At 38.2% G+C, this 20,332-nt stretch overlaps 2 protein-coding genes across 2 annotated transcripts; one reads left to right on the top strand and one right to left on the bottom strand.

Moving 5' to 3' along the window:
• The first annotated feature begins 113 nt into the window (after positions 1-113).
• Positions 114-5,598, top strand: zrsr2 (zinc finger (CCCH type), RNA-binding motif and serine/arginine rich 2). Its single transcript, XM_038283238.1, is given in 12 exon segments — positions 114-406; positions 605-684; positions 769-835; positions 914-1,022; positions 1,143-1,229; positions 1,674-1,712; positions 1,898-2,019; positions 2,155-2,368; positions 2,472-2,527; positions 3,658-3,767; positions 3,852-4,538; positions 4,541-5,598. Coding segments are annotated over 12 exon segments (1,668 nt in total). The 5' UTR covers positions 114-365; the 3' UTR covers positions 4,597-5,598.
• ap1s2 (adaptor related protein complex 1 subunit sigma 2) lies at positions 4,797-10,024 on the bottom strand. The gene is made up of 5 exons (XM_038283237.1): positions 9,865-10,024; positions 9,270-9,448; positions 6,905-7,013; positions 6,686-6,823; positions 4,797-6,094 (listed from the first exon to the last, which is right to left on the bottom strand). Exons 1-5 carry the CDS (start codon positions 9,865-9,867, stop codon positions 6,047-6,049), a joined length of 477 nt encoding a protein of 158 aa, XP_038139165.1. The 5' UTR covers positions 9,868-10,024; the 3' UTR covers positions 4,797-6,046.
• Positions 10,025-20,332: the final 10,308 nt, after the last annotated feature.

Here is a 20,332-nt window from a genome sequence, read left to right as displayed (position 1 = left end):
TCACACTCCTTACCAGCTGGTGGCGGTAATGCTCACCTAACGTTTTTGCCAACCGCCACAAACATTTCCACAAGAAGAAATTGATATTTTTTTTTCTTTTTTTTACCGGAACCCGGAAGTACTTTAGCCTCTTCCTTCCATTTACTAGCATACAAGTACCCCTTTAGCTAGCACAGATTTCTAATTTTCGAGATTTCTGTTGATTGCACTAATTGAAATACAGCAGAAATGTTTATATTAGTAATATCTCCACAAAGACTCTTAGCGAAATCCTGGAGGGTATAAAATAAAGAGCTATAAGCTTTATTTAGTTATTCATTTAACTTGTTTGCTACCGTTAGCTGAGCTAACCGCAGCTAGCTTCAATGGCAGCTCCCAATATTATTGCCTCGACTCCTGCATTAAGGTTTGAAATCATCTTTTCATCATTTTAAAACAACTAGATGACGAAGTAAAAAAAACAAAAACATGAAGCAATGTTTTTTAAATAAAACTGGTATTAAGATGCTAAGAAGCTTGCACAGTCTCTATCAATTGATTAGCTAAATTCTAAAGTAAACGATGAGTGTTTTCAACCAGATGTTATTGTTTTTTTACACTTAAGTCAAAAGCAGCGTAGATTGGCTCAGAGGAAGGAGAGAAGAAGACGGAAACGACAAGCTGTTGCTCAAGCCAGAAAATGTGGTACAAACTTTAATCATTTTTCCTGAGCAGTTTTCATTTCCGTGTTGCATTGATATTTAACTAAGGGATGGTGCTTTATGATAGAATTGGAAACTAATATTGGAGAAGAAGAGGAAGAGAATGATGAAGACGAGGCTGTTGACGAGGAAAGGTAGGCATCCATCCCATTCTTTCAGCTACTGAAAACCCTAAATCACTCCATAACTTATTTATATTTTTTGTAATTCAGTCAGCGGCTACATGAAGAGTGGTTGGGAAGAGAGAGACTGGCTCAGGAAGAATTCAGGCAGAGGAGAGAGCGGGAGGAAGCTGCGAAGAAGAAGAAAGAGGAGGAGGAGGTAATCCCCTATAAATAAAAAACTAAAGATTTTCATTGATAAAGAACTGTCATGATGCAGCCTTGTCAGTTTCCAACAGTTAAAACACAGATGCTAAAGTTTTGCTGTTGTTGTTTACAGCAAATGATAAAGGAGGAATGGGAAGCCCAGCAGAGGAGAGAAGAGGAGGAAAAGGAGCAGAGGCTGCAGGAAAAGCGAGACAGAGAGGTGAAACGGACTCCAGGAGGATAGAAACTAAAAGAAATATATCCTCTGCTGCTAATTATAGAAAACATTCAAGTTACATAAAAGGTTAAACAGATTTTATTACCTAATGATAATCAGATAAACCGTGATTTTGCTTCATGAGTAATGATTACATTTCCTTGACTTTGTTGGCACAAGCAACCATCCTATTCCTCAACTAAGATACACTCAATGAAAAAAAAAAACCTTACATCTTCAGCTTCCCATCAAGAATGTATCTTTTACCTTGTGTGGTACCTTTATATAAACGTGATCTATAAGTCTGTCAATATTTCATTTTTCTGTTTATATTTTGGGTGATTTGTTTGCCCATCAGGCCTTGGGAATTAACTCTTAACCCCCAATAACAGATATGGTGCAGCATGTTCTTATTTTTCACAAATGGTGTGTTTAAAACATTCGTAGGAGGCCGTCCAGATGAGGTTGGATGAAGCTGAGAATCAGGTAAAAAACCAAAACAAAAGGTCACCCTAATATAGCAGAGCATCTGTAGGAGACTTACAAATGTATTATTTAAGCCATAACCAGCTTTTTATGCTAAAGACTCAAAGCTGAAATGTGTGCTTTGACTTTTTGATGGTAGAACAAGTGGAGTGTTGATACAGACACGTGTTTGTTGTTCTCTGTAGCTGGATAATGGAGGACCGTGGATGAATCCCGAGGCTCCTGTAGCACCGAGCTCAGGAACAGAGCGCAACATAGCCAACTGTCCTTTCTTCATTAAGACCGGAGCGTGCCGATTTGGAGACAGGTGCAGTTTGGGTTTCCTTCCTGCATTACAATGTGCAGTTTAAATTTAGAATATTGTCATTTCAGAGATGCATTTAAAATTCAACTAAAGGAACCTCTTCATGATCTTTGTTTTGTTTTTTATCTGTAAGTGCAGATGTTCCCGGAAACACGACTATCCGACCTCCAGCCCGACTCTGCTGATCCGAGGGATGTTTAAGACTTTCGGAATGGATGAATCCCGGCGGGATGATTATGACATGGATGCTTGTTTGGAGCACAGCGAGGAGGAGCTGCTGGAGTTGTTCACTGAATTTTATCACGACGTTCTGCCTGAGTTCAAGAATATCGGCAAAGTTGTGCAATTCAAGGTGAAAGGAGAGAAAGCTGTTTACTGAAATTTAATTTCATGATCTATCTCTTTAATATTTGAGTTCCTCTGTGTTTGTAACATCCTGCCCATTCTGCTCCTAGGTCTGCTGCAATCATGAACCACATCTGAGAGGGAATGTTTACGTACAGTTTGACACGTAAGTGACTAATTTCCTGACTTTTTACATAACAGGTTTATTTATTATTTCTTTTTAGTCTTTTTCTGATTTGGTCACATAATAACCAAAAACGTAAATGTACCTTAGAGGTATTTTAATGAAGTGCACCGAGTCAGTACCTCGTTCAACCACTTCTCAATGCAGTTAAAGTAACCAGGCCTCTAGAATATTTCTCTCAAGGCTGTAGGTATCTATACACGGAAATACACTCACCGGCCACTTTATTAGGCACACCTAATAAAGTGTTACCGAACATGGGTCGACCCGCTAACAAGCAGCATTTGGTTCCCTTCCCATTATGCATGGGTTTTGCCCTCCCACTGCTTCGTGTCTGAGGATGCCATCAGGCTCGGTTAGTGTTGATCATGTCGTCAGTGCGACAGAAATGTAAACAATGGAGAGCAACATGGAAGGGAGCCAGGTTGTATTAAGTTTGCTTTATTGTTTGGCTCTTTTATCCGTCCGAATCCCTCTTGCCAGGGCTGCGCAATGTTTATCAAATGTAAACAGAGTTATATTGGTTTGTTAGATCAGATGCGACTGGCACAGTGTTTTATAAGAAAAAATTGTTCTGCATCTAAAATCTTTGATATTAGCATGCTGATAGAAACACTGCTTCTGTTTGAACTTCATTAGACCCATTGGGGTTCTATCTATCTTTTAATCAACCAGGACTTTCTTCATGCTACTTCAGGTTTGTGAAGCCTTTTAACCTGAGCAGTGGATCTCTGTAGCTTTTGGCAGCTTCACTCATTAATACTCTGATTATTCTTGGTCTTTATAAAAAAATATTCTTTAAAAAAGCCTCCGAGGACCTGATAAGCAGATTATATACAGAGATTAACACACAAGTGGATCTTGTTTGAATATAGATAAACTGCAAAGGTAGTTTAGTGGATTTTATTCAGAGGTATCAATTTAAACATTGTTCAGCTTTTTTTTTTTTTTGTTAAAAAACTTTTCCATTCACCCCCCGCCCTCCATTCTCTATATGAATGCCATTGAGTCAGTTTAAGAGAACTGAATTCTAGATTGTAGATACAAAGCTCACGCGGTGTGAATACATCTGGAACGGACTCCAACCGTTTTGACCTTTGTCCACCTGTCAGTGAGGAGCTGTGCAGCGAGGCCTTCATGAAGTTCAATGGGAGGTGGTATGCAGGTCGCCAGCTTCAGTGCGAGATGTGTCCTGTTACACGCTGGAAGAGTGCCATATGTGGTGAGTTTGCTCTTTAGGGAAAGACCAGCAACACACCTTTTAGAGGATTTTACTATTCAATTGTTTGTTTGTTTTTCTCATTAGGGCTCTTTGACAGGCAGAAGTGCCCTAAAGGCAAAAACTGCAACTTTTTGCATGTATTTCGAAACCCGGGCAATGAATTCTGGGAAGCTGATAGAGACCTTCAGATCTCCCCTGACCGAAGTGCCAGGGGAAGCCGCAGAGACGAGTGGCATTCAGAGCGCTACGGAGAGCGATCGTGGAGGCAGCGTCGCAGCCCAGTGAGATCAGAGAGATCTCACAGGAGGTGGGAGGACGACAGAGAGAGGAGGACCTCTCACCAGCGTGGAGAAGGCACGTCTAAATCCCGACAAAGCGACAGGAGGACAGACAGACATCGGAGCAGGAGTAGAGAAAGGGAGAATAAATACAGAGATACAGGTTCTAGAAGAGACACGAGAGAGAGATCAAGAAGCACAAGTAGAGAAAAGAAAAGACGGAAACAAAGCAGAGAAAGAAGTCCTAAGGTAGAAGCCAAAAGTCTCTCTGATGGTACAAAAACCAACAGTCACAAACGCTCTAAAAAAAGCAAGAAGAGCAAAAAGAAACACAAAAAGAAAAGGCACCACTCTGACAAAACCCACTCCTCCACAGAGTCAGAAACCGAGAAAGAGTCAGAGGATAAGACTTGGGATAATTCTTCAATAGCCAGTCCCAGTGGAAACCTAAAAGAAGAGGAAACTGCTGAAGGGAATCATTTAAGCTCAGAGGTGAAACTGAGGCCACTCCTGAAATCCAGAGTGAGCTGACGGCAAACGGGGACATTTGATCCTAATTCGTTATTTTCTTCTGTTTGCTTCAGAATATTGAGCATAATACACTCTGAATGTTTAGATTAATTACAAATGTTTACGTCTATTTTATATCAAAGTACTTCAGGTGCAGCCTTTCAACATTTAAACACAACTTGTACACATTTCAAAATAAATACTGTTTACGGATTCAATACCATTTAAGGTTCTTCAGTTGGAAACCAAAGGTTGTTTTTGAATACATTTATTGTTTAAGAAAAACCATTGGCAGTGTTGAATATTGAACAAGTTATTCAGCACAAATCAGAGATGGTTTTGTTCAATAATGGTCTTGATTGCAGAAAAAAAAAACTGTATTGTCCAAGATCATCCATCTTGTTCATCTGCTTTTAAACTGAGTTATCAGGCTTATAGATACCTCTCATGCATCTGATTCTTTCACTTATCTAAAAAGCTCAGAAAATAAAATAGTCTATGGAATTCCCTTTTTCTGTTATTCTGGCCTTTAGACACCATTAACAAGATTAAACACAGTGTTCTTTGGTCATAAGTTAGTCTGTCTAACAATGAACCAAACCTTTCATCAGTGGTTATATAACAGTGTTTCTAAGTCACTATTTTTGTCCTGAAGACTAGAGAAAGGAACAAATAGAGACTTATCACAAAAAATGTAACATTTCACTTGAAGACTTTCAGAGGAGAGCTAATTGCTACTCATGACGATGTAGACAACAGAAGGAGGCTTGGCAAGATGCAGCAAACTCATAAACCACCAGGTTCAACAAATGTAAACTGTTTTGTTCTGCAAGAGTAATCAACACAAAAAGCAATACTGGCGCTCTAATCTAGCAATGTATAAAACATCCTGTAACAATAAGATCCTGTGAATTTTAACCTAAGTTCTCATGGTACAGAAATGCATCACTGTGCGCATTATAACCCTAAAAAAAAGTTGGCACAAAATAGAAAATATTGAAAGCAATCACCACTTCCTCACTGACAAAACATTTAAATCCAGTAAATGCAATTTCCAACGATATTTGTTCCCAAGAATCCGCGCATACAGTTGAAGTTTTCACCATTTGTCCAAGTTTGCTCTACTTAAATACTCATTTAGATATTGTGAAAGCTAAAAATACTGTGACTTCTTATCAGTGTACAATTGTTCACTGATTGTTCACTAACAGATTCTGCAAACATTGATAGCTGGAGTATCTAAAAAAAAAATGTTCTGGAGTGGTGACATATGGTGCTACATTGGTTTAGTTTGGAGGTTTGAAGAAATTGATGCTAAATATTACAGGATATTGTAGAGACGCACCAAAACCACATATGGCACCACATTAAATGGACCTTACAGTACAATACAATGATGCTGATTATATACATATAACACTGACACTACAGACAGGAAAAGACAAAAAGGATGTGATCATCTCAATGTGAAACCAAAGGCAGTTTGATGTTCTATGTGAGCCCAATTTCTTCCAAGACGCTCCGTGGTGCTTCGGCTTCCTGCAGGAGAGAAAACGTTTCATGCATTGGCTTTAGGTGGAATTAATAGCATTAAAGACGGCGGTCTGCACGGTCAGCTATGTAAACAATGGCCTGGCATGCTTTGCTATAAATACATCACTGAGTTGGGAATCTGTCAACTCCAAGTGGCTATACCTAGAGACCAGCACAAGCAGGCAGAGTGTGGAGTAGGAGGAGGTTTAATTTAATCGTTGCTGGCTTAGAATGAACAGGTGGCAGCAGATGGATTCACATTGGAAAATGTAATGCATCACCATGCGAGAGCGGCCCTTCTGTTTGGTTCAATGCCAGGTTTAATTATTTCGTTACAAACAAAAGTGAGTTCGCATATAAGATTTAAATACTATTGTGAGAAATATGAAGGTACTGATTAGAGGTTTGTGTATGTAAAGATCTAAAATCATAGTTAACATTTGATTTGTGGAGCATTTCATTAAAACACCAAAGTCTAGTTAAATATTGGTTTGCAGAACTAATCGGCCGAATCATCTCTTGCAGTGAATATCTGCTTTACTCCAAACAAGTTCTGCTCCATCACAAAAAATATAATATAAATAAAAATGGTCGCACCTCCTGCAGCAGGTCAGCCTGCTCAATGGCCTTCAGCACGTTCTTTTTGGAGGTTTCCTGAGCTTCTCCACCCAGCAGGAACTCATCCAGAATAAAGTAGGCCTTCTCAAAGTTGAATATGATATCCAGCTCACAAACCTGTGTGAGAATATCACCATTAATCACAAAAGTGATCCGTTTTTGTCACCGGCTTGTTTGTGTGACATTTCAGAGACTCACGCTGCCAAAATATTTGTCCAGTAGCTCCACATATCTGTGAATGATCTCCAGAGTGATCAACTCATTATCTTGATCCTCGACGGCACAACAGAAATACAGGCTGGCATATCTAAATAAAACAAAAACATAGTTCAAAGAAGGGTTAAATAAACCATTATTTGTTTCCTCTGTGTTGAGATACAGTAAAGGTGTGAATGTTAGTTAAAAGCGTAATTTCTTATTCTATAAAAAAAAAGCAGGGTTGTGTTTAAATGTTTATGTTTTTAACCACAAATCTCTGTTTTTAGTATTGTTTATGGCTAAGTAGTTCTGGGGCGAAAATAATAATTCAAAACAAATGAAAAACCAACATGATTGGGTTCTGTAAGTAGATGGTAGAGATGAACGCAATATTTTTACATAACATTTTTAACACTCACTTTTACTTAACTAATGGGCTGCAGAGTGGTAAAGCTGTTAGCGCCGTCTCCTTGCAAGCAGGAGCTCTAAGGGCTATATAAAGCCCTTCCAACAATCCAAATGCAGGATTTATAAACCAGCACATACGTTTGTGCTGGATTATAGCTAATTCATGTTAGTTTACTGGACCTTTATGCAATTCTCACAAATCCAGCTAAACTATTAATCTCATTTTGAGGCTAATGACTGAAACTCTACAATTTAATATTCTGACACAATACAATAAAAATTTGACACTTGACTTTATGCCTCAGACCAGAATTTCCATGATTGTTTAAAGGTTTTAAGCTCTATTTACTTATATACTTTGCTCTGTTATTTAGGAGAGAGGTCTTCAACGTTTTTTGAGGCTAGGGACCCCAAACTGCTGGTGAGATGGAGCAATGACCCCCTAATTTTATATATATCGATCAAATTGTTATATTGAACTGATCCTATAGTCACTTTATTACAGATGAAGTAATGTAACAAAAGTCATTTCTCCCTGGGATTATTAAAGTATATCTGATTCTCATTCCTGGTTAATGGGACAGGTGTTGTGAATGAAACGGTGCCCAGCTTGAAAGAGCTCCTGTGTGTCGCAGAATGTGTGCATTGATGACTGAAAGACATCTTCTGCCTTCCATTTATCTGTTGAATTCATGTTAATGTGGATTTAAAGACATTTCAATTAATGGAAAGAATTTGAGGGGGGAATATAAAAAAAAAAGTATAATCAAGCAAAACTTTCGTGACCCCCATGCAGTACCTCTGTGGACCCCCTGTTAAAGACCTCCGATTTAGGATAATAAATCAGTTACTAAGTCTGAAGATTCAATTTTCTTCTCACTGTTAAAACTGAGAAAAAGTAAAACATCCCAGAATCTGGTTACTGGTGGTTACTTAGAGGCAGCCTAGTGGTTATGGCATAGAGCTTGGAATCCTGAGTTTTAACCCCATGACCAAAGACTGCCACTCTGGATCTCTGAGCAAGACCCTTCACCCACAATTGCGCCCCGCAATGGCAGCCCACTAGCCAGATATACCAGACTAAATGTGAGATTAAATGTGTAATTTAGTCTGGCCCCGATGAATGAGACATCGGAAGATTGTTGATGAGAAAAACCCGGTGTTTTTCAAACCGCTGTCTGTGCCTATTGGCCAGCGCTCTGACCAATGAGCGCAACTGACTGTGACGTAGGAAGCGCGACAGAAAGCTTATGGGGGAGTGTAAACAAACAGCCTGTCAGTAAAACGGCGAATACGTCCTTAAAAATGAATGAGCGTAAATCCTCTTCCTGCACACGTTTCAACGAAAACCCCAAATCGAATCCTTCCAAAACTGATTCCAAAGCTGAGTCAAAAATCGCCATCAGAGCCAGCGGTCCTTCAGACATGACTCTGCCGAGAGAGGGCCGCTGCAGACGAGTGCTGTTAGCCTCGGAGGTCCGCTGGTTGCCGTGGTCCTCTAAACTTCTGAAATAGTTTTTTTAATTACACATTAAATCGGTAAATGAGCATATAGTGATGCTTTAAAGTATAATATTCTCACCTCAAATGATCTTAAAACAACAGCAACAGAAAAGAGAAATTTTAACTTTCAATGGTGTGCTCTAATGAAAGCTGCTGCTGCCACAGTGCATGCTACTGTTGTGCTTTCTCCAGCGTCACACAGCTTTGTCGTCATGCCCTCAAAACCCAGCCCACTTTGCATCCAGAAATTCAAAACTTCTCTGCGTTGTGATTGGCCTGCCAGTTCTAGGGCCTAGGGCATTGATCGAGGCAAGACCAAACTTGCGGGTGGGGCTGAGGTTAATTTCTCCAATGTGAGATCAATACAGTTAAATGATATTTTACCCCACACTATAAGTCTATTTGGGCAAAATGATGCACAGCAAAATTATTTTTTTTTTGCTCCATCATCTACCTTTTGTACACAATCTTGAGGTCCCTCCACTCCAGGAAACTGCACATCTTAGGCTTCCTGGCCAGTATGGTCTGGACCAGATCTCTGGAGATCTTCTTCCTCTCCTTGTCAGACAGAGGAACATACCATTTCTGAAGCCGTAGCTTCCCCTGCCGGCTGAACAGCAGCATGAACTGCATCTGGAAGATCCATGGGTGAGAGACATGGAGAGAAATGAAACCAAAAGGAGGATGTGGAAGTATTTAAGGAGGCTTAGGCATGGAAGTGAAGCAGATTAGAAATCAGTAAATTATATTTACTCTACAGAAACAAATAATAATAAAAGAAGATTTCATGCATTTAGTAAAAACTTAACAAGAAATGAAAGATGTAAACAATGCTAACACATTATAGTTTCATCAAATTTGGATCGTATCTTGTAAATCGCTCGCCTTAGGGGCGTTGGTGTTGAGTTTCATTAACTTACATCAGCTAATGTCGATTAAATGTCTGATTTTAACATCAACGCCACGTTACGTGACATTTGCGCCCCCTCCTGCGACGTTTATCTTGTTACAGTTAAAAAACAAGACAGATAGAAAACAACATTCATTACCATTTGATCGGGTTACTGACTTGACCGACTGGAACTTCAGCAACTTAAAAGCTCAACACATAATCAAAACAAGGCGAGAGGGGCTGCTACGTGTCTATAGCTTAGCTTCCCGTCAGCCTGATGCTAAACTGCTTAGCGGATGCTGTTGACACAGCAGCTGCTCTGTGATTGGCTGAAAACACTCCCGGCTACGGAATCTGATTGGTTCTGAGGTTCCGTTATCCATGACGTTGATATGGGCCTGAATAACAGCCACTCCTTCTTGTTGTATATGTTTGTAATTATTAATGTTCTATATTGTTCATGTATGATAATTTTTTTTTTTTTCAATAAAAAAAAAAAGAAAAAAAAAATTCTTCTTGGGGAGCTTTTTTGTATCTGCATTGTGAATATGTATCAATGAAAATAAAAAACAAAAAAATATATTCTTTAGGTTGGAAATGCTCATTCATTCACTGACTTCTTGGAGAAATGTTGTTATATTCAGGCTCACATCCTTGGTAACTTTACCCTTGCGTGCACGAATGTGCTATTTGGCTTCTGCAATGTCTGTGCTTCTGAAGGAAAAAATATATAATCAATCTTTTATCAATCCAAGCAAAATGTCATATCAATAAATGCACAATTTCTGCAAGGGAAAATTCTTTTAAACTCGTTTTGAATGAACATAAATGTCTTAACTATATTACCCATTAACTGTTCTCCTGTAATTTTTGTATTCCTGTTTATCATTTCCTGTATTTGTGTCTGCTTCTCTTCTTTTCTGTTCACTGTTGTATGTTTTTGCTTTTGCAATATGAACATGATGTAAGATAAAAATAAAAAAAAACTCCTTCCTTCCTTGAACCCCAGTCGGCCTCAGCAGATGGCCGCTCACGCTGAGCCTGGTTCTGCTGGAGGTTTCTTCCTGTTAAAAGGGAGTTTTTCCTCTCAACTGTCGCTACAAGCATGCTTAGTGTAAGGGAATGAGTCGATGCAATCAACTGGTTTTCATTAGATAGAAAACTTTGAATCAATTTGACTGTATGATCTGGTTAACTGTAAAGTGCCTTGAGATGGCGTGTGTTGTGACATGGTGATATATAAATAAACTGAATTGAATTGAATTGATTTTGCTTTTCTTTGATCAGCTACAGGGAAATGTATCCAAATGGAAAGGTAATTATGCAGTACCATAAATGTACTTTACACTAACTTTTAGAAATAGACTAGTGAATACAAAACTCTATAATAATTTCTATAGCGCCAATTTACGACACGTCATCTCAAGACGCTTTACAGTTCACCAGATTATACAGTCAAATTGATTAAACGTTTTCTATCTTAAACCAGTTGATTGCATCGACTTATCATCTCAAAGGCAATCCCTCACACTAAGCATGCTTGTAGCGACAGTGGAGAGGAAAAATTTCCAATGTGCAATTCCAACAAGTAATCTAGATTCAGAAATATTCTAAATTAGTTCAGTAACTGTTATTAGGGCACCAGTGTAAACAATTTAAAGTAATATTTTAAAATAAAGGATGCTAGAGGAACTTCACATTTCTTCTGGCCTGGAAAGGCACTGGGTAACATCTTTCTAGCTGGAGCTGCTATGGCATATTATTTGGTTTTAATATCAACACAAAACTTTCTAATTGGAGCTGAGTGAAAAAGACAAAACTCTCGATTTACCATTTGGTCTATGTTCCTACCCTCACCCAAGGGCGTAGGAATATGTTTACTATTGGGGGGGACACATGTCGGAAATCTGAGATTCGTATTCAACAGAAACATATCTTAAGTACGCTACTTAAAAAAAAGGCTATTTGATCTTTTACTTTATTCCTTTATAAATGTGTCTTGCAAAAATAATGCATTTAAAATGAACATAATGCATTTGTTCATAAGATGTGAGCATATCACCAAACAAAATGACTGGAGTCTTTTATAAAGCAAAGGGAGATGTCTTTCAAGGGCTTCAGCCCTTGGCATATTTAGTGTCCGCATACGCACTACAAAATCAAATATTTCAGTTGGATCAAAAACAATTCAGTAGGCCACACAAGTGCAAAGTTTGATATGTTTTATTTTGTCAAACTTGCAATAATGGTCAAAAATTAATTTATATAGGTTGACTGACAGAGGGAGCTGACAGTGTGTTGAAGAATTATGGACAGGGCGCTTTGAAGCATCTGGTTCAAAAACACATTATCAACCTTTGGTAGAAATCCATCTATCCTTCCATTTTCTGTACACCCTGTCCCTTAGTGGGGTCGGGAGGTGCTGGTGCGGGGTACACCCTAGACAGGTGGCCAGTCTGTCCAGACCTTTGGTAGAAATGGCGCCTTTAATTCCAGTTTGCAGTACAGAACAGAGAAAACTACAGATTTGTCAATGTTGTGTTAATCTGTTTATAGTGTAAAAAGAGGAGCCAGCAGTTTATTTGAGGAAATAAAGATGCAGAAGTTAATTAGTTGGTTAATTAGTGGTTGTGCAGCCATGGGCGTAGGTTTGCATAGGGACCATAGGGACATGTCCCTACCAGAATTTTGGACGGACCTATTTGTCCCTACCAATAATTGGATGTAAACAACATGTTTATAATTTACTATACAGCAGCTCCTTCTTTTCCTCTCGCAGCTTCTCTGCCTGGTAGCTGCAGCTGCCTGCTCTTTTCTGTCCCTTTCACATAGCAGCGCATCAACTGTGCTGCGCGGTTTAACTCTCTGATTATTCTGCCTTAAGTTCCACCTTCTCTCTTTCTGATTGCGTGTTTTCTAGTCTGTATGTGTGCGCGCGCGGGTGCTTGGAGCGCAAAAAAAAGACGCTAAAATAAATTAATATTGGGCCAAGAAACTAGTCCAAATGAAAAAACTTATTATCTACGCTAAAACAGGCGAAAGCTTCTGATTGGAGTTCTGTAAAGAAGCAGGAGAGAGTTTTTTGATTTGTGGAACTTGAGAAATGTAAGTTAACAACGTTAGGATTTCTTTTATTTTATCTTTTATGAAAAGATCTTTTATGAAATGAAACCAGGTGAAACAGAAACGTTTAAACGTTTCCTTTGGAGGAGTTCTGGATGGAGAATATTGACAGACAAAAAATATTTTTTTTTACATCTTAAATGCAAAATGTTTACATATTTTTTACAATCTTGGTATAATTCCTGCTCTAAGTGGGTCGCTCTGTCGGCTAAAGGCACATTTTAGTGGCCCTATATTCCAGTTAACGATTGATCAATTACATAGTTCACGATTATTTAAATAATTTGTTAATATGATTGTTTCATCCATAGATAAAATACATGAAATTAGCTACACAGAGTAACTACAGCCCAGATGTACAACTTCTAATATTAATATTTTAAATGCTCAGTGTCAGTTCCTCTTATAGTTCCAGTGCACATGTAAATACAATACATTTATTTGCCGTCCCTTGAATGTATTATTTTGCATAATCCAGAGAGAGCATATTAGATAAAAAAAAAAAAAATAAGAGTGGGTTTTACCTCTGCACAATTCTATATCTTCAGAAGAAAACACAGGATAAATCCACATATTATAAACTATATTTGGTGAAATAGACACTGTCTTAGTCGCAGGTAAATTTAAATGCAATCCTTTTCAAAGTGGAAAAAGTCCTAATTCCACATTCATCAGAGCCAGTTATGCTTTAAATATTGATAAACAGCATCTAGTGCATGTAGTGCTTATAAGATTTGTATTAATGTAGCAAGAAATGCTGCTGTTCTCTTTAAACAAAATGAGCCCTGAAGCTCACATTAAGCATAAAAAAGAGCATGCATATTTTTCCAAAGGACCAATGAAACTGAAGAATAGTGTCCCTACCAAAGTTGAAATCAAACCTACGCCCTTGTGTGCAGCAGTCCGCTGCACAACCAATGCGGCCGCCGCTGCTAAGAATTAAAATTAATTCTCCCTGTGGTTTTAACTAACGATCAGGAGCGCGGCAGGTATAACATCTGTCCATTTCGGCGAATCAAAACCACGCAAAAAATAAAAAAATCCTCGTTAAATGCACGCCCAGACCGGGCTAATTTCAACACAAGTTGTGTTAGGTGACTGTTACTCACACTGATGTTTCTCTTTTTAAATAAATCTGAGTAAGTCCTACTGCTGTTTCAGCCTTTTAGTTGGTGGTGGCATTGTACTGAAATGAGATATATAAAAAAACAAAAAAACATTTTGGCTAGCGTGGCAAACGTCTAGAGAAAGTTAGCAGTTAAATATTGGATGAGTGATCAGCCCAAGACTACGGAAGAGGATTAGGGCCACTGAAAAAAAAAAAAAGTTAAGTGATTTTTACATTTTATTTCAGTTTAATACGGGAAAAAGGTCAGAATTCTGACTTTTTTTCTCAGAATTTGGGATCTTAATGTAGATGGTCACCATGAAGGCAGAGATGTGGAGCACTCAGCTTCACTGACAAAGAAGTGAGTTGTTTGAGAGGACCAGTGACACATTGGTGGGAAATGACAGAATTAGGCACATTTTTACGTGCCCGAGGGGTCCCCTCATTAATGGAGGAGCAGAGGGTCATTAAAACAAGAAATTTAGGCTCTAAAACAGACATGGCTATGGCTTGATGCTAACATGTTTGTTGTTAAACATACTTTTGTTATATTATATTTGTGTTGTGTTTTCCAAATAGTGTAGAAAATTAATGGTGGGTTTATAATGTTTATCTTTTATGAGCAGGACAGGAAGCAGAGAAGTGTAGCATTACCTCCAAGTAGTTAAACTCATAATTATGAAGTTATTCAACAAATTCCTCAAGTAAAAAAGTGCAACTTTTATTTTTTATTTCTTTTTTTTTTTTACCAGATTTGTTGATTAATTTAAATTATGTATTCCTTCCAAATTTCCAAATCTGAAGAATTTTTTAAACCAATATCTACATTATTTAACACTTAGTTTATGTTTTAGCAGTACTTCCTGTTATATTTCTTTATACATATATTTTACATTTTCTTGCACAGCAAGCTAAGCAGATTTGAAATTGTGTGCTTGTGTAAACACTAGTCAATCTTTACTCTAAACATATATTCTGGTTATTTTTTAGTTAGACCTTCTTGTTTTTATATATCTGTATAAAAACACTGTAAATTGATTAGAAATATTAATCATCTGTCAGATTTCTGAGAAAAAAGTCAGAATTCTGAGATTAAAGTCAGAATTTTGAGAAAAAAAGTCAGAATTCTGAGATTAAAGTCAAAAGAAAAAAGTCAGAATTCTGAGAAAAGTCAGAATTTACTGTTGAACCATACTGGAACCTGAAATATCCTCCTTATTTTTCTTTTAAAACAGCAAATTTAAATCCATGTCAATAGCAGGTAAAAGAGATGGATGAGGCAATGATCTAATAACTGTTTTACTGAAGTTTATTTGAGATAATTCAAGATATTTTATAGTACTATCTTAGGAATGTTGACAAAATAACTGTAAGAGTAGTTTGATTTTCCTGATTGTGTTTTTATTTATTTATTTATTTTTTTTTCATCTAACCGGATGTAGTATTTGGAACGAATGCTTACATATTAATGAACTGTAAAACATATGAACCTGAAAGGGAAAAATTGAGAAGAGTAGTTGAAATGACAGGCCAAGAATGGAGTCTTAAAGGATTATTGGGAAATAAAGGAAATATAAAGGATGTTTATAGATTAAGGAAAGCATTATTTAGTTATCTTCAGAATGCAAAATTAAAAAATAGAATTTAATAGATGTAAAACAATGTTGCTACACACTCATGAACAGTAGGTGGCGGTATGCACCTTGAAGTTGCTTGCGAACCGCCATGATAGAAAAGAAGAAGAAGGAAGGAATGCTTTCATTGGATGAAAAGAAGCTGGGTGTGATTGGCTGATGGTATGGTTCATTTACATACATTGCTGAAGTTGCGAGCGCAGAGAGTCGAGCGAGCGGAGAAACAGCCGAGCGCACAGCTGGTGTTGAGCGCAGAGAGAGAGCAGGTCGAGCGAGCGCGAGCAGAGACGGATTCGAGCACGCGCAGAGATGAAACTGAGCGCGAGAACAGTGTGTTGAGAGGGTTTTTCAGAGTTGAGCGCGCGCCAGACCGGTTTTGCGCGCGCGCGTGTTGTCTCACTGCGCGCTCGGATTGGTTCCTGCGCGCTCAAACCGATGGCACAAATATCTCTCCATATTTCCCTCCCGTCTGAGTGCTCAAACACTCAGCAGTTCAGAGAGGGGAGGGGGAGTACAGTGACGTAACGCTACGCTGCGCCTTCAAAATAAAAGCACGCTAGTTAAAAAAATGTCAAAATCTAATATTTTGCGGTACAATTTTTGGGGGAGACATATCCACCTGGCTTTTATATTGGGGGGGACATGTCCCCCCCGTCCCCCCCCGCTTCCTACGCCGCTGCGGGCCTCACCTATGGTCATTAAAGCTAGATCATGGCTGAAACAACAAGTATGTTGAAGCGGCTGAAATGAGCTTTCTCTGCAGAGTCGCTGGGCCCTTAGACATAGGGTGAGGAGCTCGGTCATTCGGGAGAGGTGCTATTAGATCAGTTTCCACATGAAGAGGAGTCAGTTTTGGTGCCTCAGGTATCTTTTTCTGACGCCCCCATGACGTCTCCCTCTGGAGGTTTTCCAGGGATGTCCCAGTGGACGACCCAGGACTCGATGGAGGAATAATGTCTCTCGGCTGGCCTGGGAGCGGCTCGGCTTCCCCCTGCACAGCTAAAGGGAGTGTCTGTGGAGATGGAAGTCTGGGGGTCTTTGTTGAGACAGCTTCCCCTGCGACCCCATCCTTGATAAAGCAGGAGACCACGAGTACGAGTATCAATTAAGTATTGATAAAGTAATATCATAAAGTAAAGTCTATCATAATTTTGTTTATATTTTATTCTATTGCTATTCCTTTTAATGTTTTTTTTTCAGACTCGAGATTAGTGGTGAAAAATAATACATAAGAGATCTACCCTTTTGGTAAGAGTGAGTGGTGGCCTAGTGGTCAGGGCATTTGCTTTGGTCCCAGAGGTTCTGAGTTCAAGCCCCACTCCCACAGACTGCCACTCTGGGTTCCTGAGCAAAGACCCTTAACCCCACACTGCTCCCCGGTGCCCCACAATGGCAGCCCACTGCTCCCCAAGGGGATGGGTTAATTACAGAGAGTTTGTTTCTTTGTACTTGTGGCAGTGTAATGACAAGAAAGAAAAAAAGTTGAGTAAATAAAAACAAAACAGGAAACGCCAATCTCACTAGAATTCGGTACACATACACACCAGCTATGGCTATTTATATCAATAGATTAGCAAAGGTCGGATCCATCCAATAGCCTTTAATATATAGTACCTGCAAAGGGAAAGATCTGTTTACATCTTCAAGCATCCTCTAGATGATTCTTTCCCGAGAAGAGATCACTCAGAAAAAAAACATTTTTGACCTAAAGAGTTGACATATATGAGTTATTTTAAATGATTCCTCTGGCCAATCTGCAGCACTTGTAACAATCAATGCTACGATATGGGCTCCCCTCTTGAAATACCACCTATGTACGTTGGGAGAAGATGACCTTCATTGGCCAGGTCAAGGGATCCGGAAGAATGTATCACTTTATGGCCACAGGAAGATCCACAGGCCATGAGCCTGTGGAGAGCCTGTTCTACTATTTTTCCACCTCCTTGACTCCTGGTCATGGCCCAGGCAGGGAAAAAGTTTAAACCTTCTGAGGAGGCTAAAAAGAGAAAACGTGAAAGGGATCGTGCACCAAGGAAAAATAAGAGCTGATCTTGGAAAGGAATTTTTTCGTTGGCACAGGCTGAAAGAAGAAGCTGCCTTTGTCATTAGACTCGTAAGTTAACACTCTGCTCCTAGTATATAGTCATATGTCTTTGTTATTATTTTCAATGTTTAGTAGAAGCAAAATACAGGCAGTCACAGGTCTAGCGCACCTAGTGGCCAAAAGTTACACGTTGTTCCTTTAAATAACACTTTCTGAAGTATATGCATTAAATGACTATAAGACATGATGGCAGACCAGAGAAATGGCTCCGGTTACAATGGCAGCAGTTGCATCCGGCTCACCTCGATAGGAAGGCAGCCCAGAATAATAGTTAAATAAGCATTTAAACTGAATTTGGTACACATATACACTTTAACTATCTACTTTTAAAGCCAGGGGGACTCCAAAGTACTTTTACGTTACATATAATCATTCATACGTTCACCCACCCTGGCAGTTGCAAGCTGCATTTGGGGCTCACTGGCAGAAGGCTGATGTACGCCGCCGGGCCCTCTGACCACAATCAGTTGGCAATGTGGGTGAAGCGTGGTGAACATCAATGGATACTCTTAGTTACTTTACATGGGTGTAAATATATTTTTGCAATGCTTCTGTGTTCTATAAGAAATACTTATATGAATAAACATGTGCGTAGGTAAGATATTAAGAGATCTAAAAGTGAATGAGAGAACTTATCCTAAAAAGTAAGGGCAGCCAATGAAAAGAAGAAAGAATTGGGGGTAATGTGATCAGACTTTTGTGTTCTAGTTAAAAGTATGCTGCAGTATTTTGCACAGCTTGCAGGCATACAAAGGATACTTCATTAATCCCAAAATTAGAGTGAGTCAGAAGAAAAAATCTCAATTTTAAAAGTGTCCTGATCTGGAGTTCAAGGTTGAGATCTGCATCTGTATTAAATCCCATAAGTAAGTAAGGAATCTGGAAGACTGTTGGTGTAAAGAACTATTGAAGAAAGAAGAAGTATGATTGAACAAATTTGGCTGCTTCATACCACTAATTACAGATGCAATGTCATCATAGCCTTAAGTATACCTTATGTTTTATATGTATTAAAATAAACTGATTCATAATTAATTATAGAATAGAATATAATAGAAGATCCCTTTATTGTTCCACAATGGGGAAATTCTGGTGTTTACAGCAGTAAAAAGATTATAGAAAAAATTAGTCACACAAATGTGGACCTTAGAAAAATATGTAAGAATAACATAATAGTGAATGGTTAAAATAAAATAAAATAAACAAATAAAATACTATAATGTAAAGTGTTTTAACAATATAAACACTGTGCACATGGAGAATAAATAACCAATATGTAGCTATGGACATTTGTACAATAATGGATATTTGAAAATGGCTGCAACATCAGAGATGTGTAGAATGACAGCAGCATGTTATTCAACTGACTAAGGTAGAAACTGTTCAAAATCAGCATGAATGTAACAACTTGTTGAGGTTGTTGGGAACAGTGGTGGTTAAAGAGTCTTTCAGCTGCTGGGAGGAAGGATCTGTGATATCGCTCCCTGGTGCATTTAGGGTGCAACAGTCTGTCACTGAAGGAGCTCTCCAGTTCTGCAACAGCATCATGTATGCGGTGGGAAACATTATCCAACAGGGATGTTAATTTAGTTAGGATCCTTTTGTTTTCCACCTTCTGCACTGAGTCCAGAGGGACTCAGTGATTACCTATTCTATCATGTATTTTTTGTTATTTACTTATTCATTTGACTCTTCTGTTCTAATCTCTGACGTTGTTTGTTTTAGTCAGTAGTAGTTTTGGACAGGGACAAGGGATCTCATCGGTCCCATAATAAATGAAGTAATAATTTATATTTTACTTTTGTATTTATGGATTTTATCTTTGATATATACAGTAGAATAGATTCCATATGACTACCATGGTCCAGAAGTGCCACAACTCAATTAATAGGTCCAAAAAAAGCCGTACATGGAATAATTCAAATAAATAATTTCAGAAAAAGATCAATCAATAAATGTATTATAAATAGTTCTGATTAAAATCATTTAAAAGTTTTATACATATACTAAATAATTATTATTTTAATATTAAATTATATGCTACATCGTCCTGTTTGATTAACCAATCAAATTTTGGAGCCTAATTCATGATCCATTAAAAGTATTCCTGTGACTGTATGACATAAAAGTATAAAATGATTAAATTCATACTTAAATACCAATAAAGGGTTTTGTAAAGTAATAATGTAAACTTAAAATTGATATAGCCTATATGTGATTACATCTTTTTTAAGCATTATTATATGACGTTTACCTAAACTGCTAACTTTTCATTCATCTAATATACATTGATGGCAGTTTTATTTAAATTTTCAAATATAGATAAATTTATTTTTTTGTATGTTTGTGCAGGGGCAACACTAGATGGGGGGCCAGGGGTGGCCATGGCCACCCTTAGCCAATCATTGGACACCCCTGTGGTCACCCCTACCCTTCATTTCCGTCTAATACAGATGGTGGCAGCAGTAATACTCTCAAGTGGAATATTCAAAACATTTTAATTTTACATATATTAACATTTACTTGACAACAAAAACACTGTAGTTAATTATGCACATCAATATATTGACATTAAAGATGATGAGTACAGAATTAATGCTCTTTTCAGAATTAGATTTTGTCTTTTATGGGGTGAAGAGAAAATTGTCTCTGCAAG

This window comes from Cyprinodon tularosa, unplaced genomic scaffold, assembly GCF_016077235.1.
Source record: "Cyprinodon tularosa strain WSP-4 unplaced genomic scaffold, ASM1607723v1 ctg191, whole genome shotgun sequence".
Classification (NCBI taxonomy): domain Eukaryota; kingdom Metazoa; phylum Chordata; class Actinopteri; order Cyprinodontiformes; family Cyprinodontidae; genus Cyprinodon; species Cyprinodon tularosa.
The sequence above is the reverse complement of the archived record's forward strand: the minus strand, read 5'-3'. Positions and strand labels throughout refer to the sequence as shown.

What these genes read in the sequence shown, in the direction of transcription:
- ap1s2 (XM_038283237.1), bottom strand. An exon ending in CTCAAGATTGTGTACAAAAG is followed by an intron (nt 7,014 to 9,269) that starts GTAGATGATGGA and finishes TGTTTTATTTAG; the next exon opens with ATATGCCAGCCTGTATTTCT. An exon ending in AGGCTGACCTGCTGCAGGAG is followed by an intron (nt 6,095 to 6,685) that starts GTGCGACCATTT and finishes TCTCTCCTGCAG; the next exon opens with GAAGCCGAAGCACCACGGAG.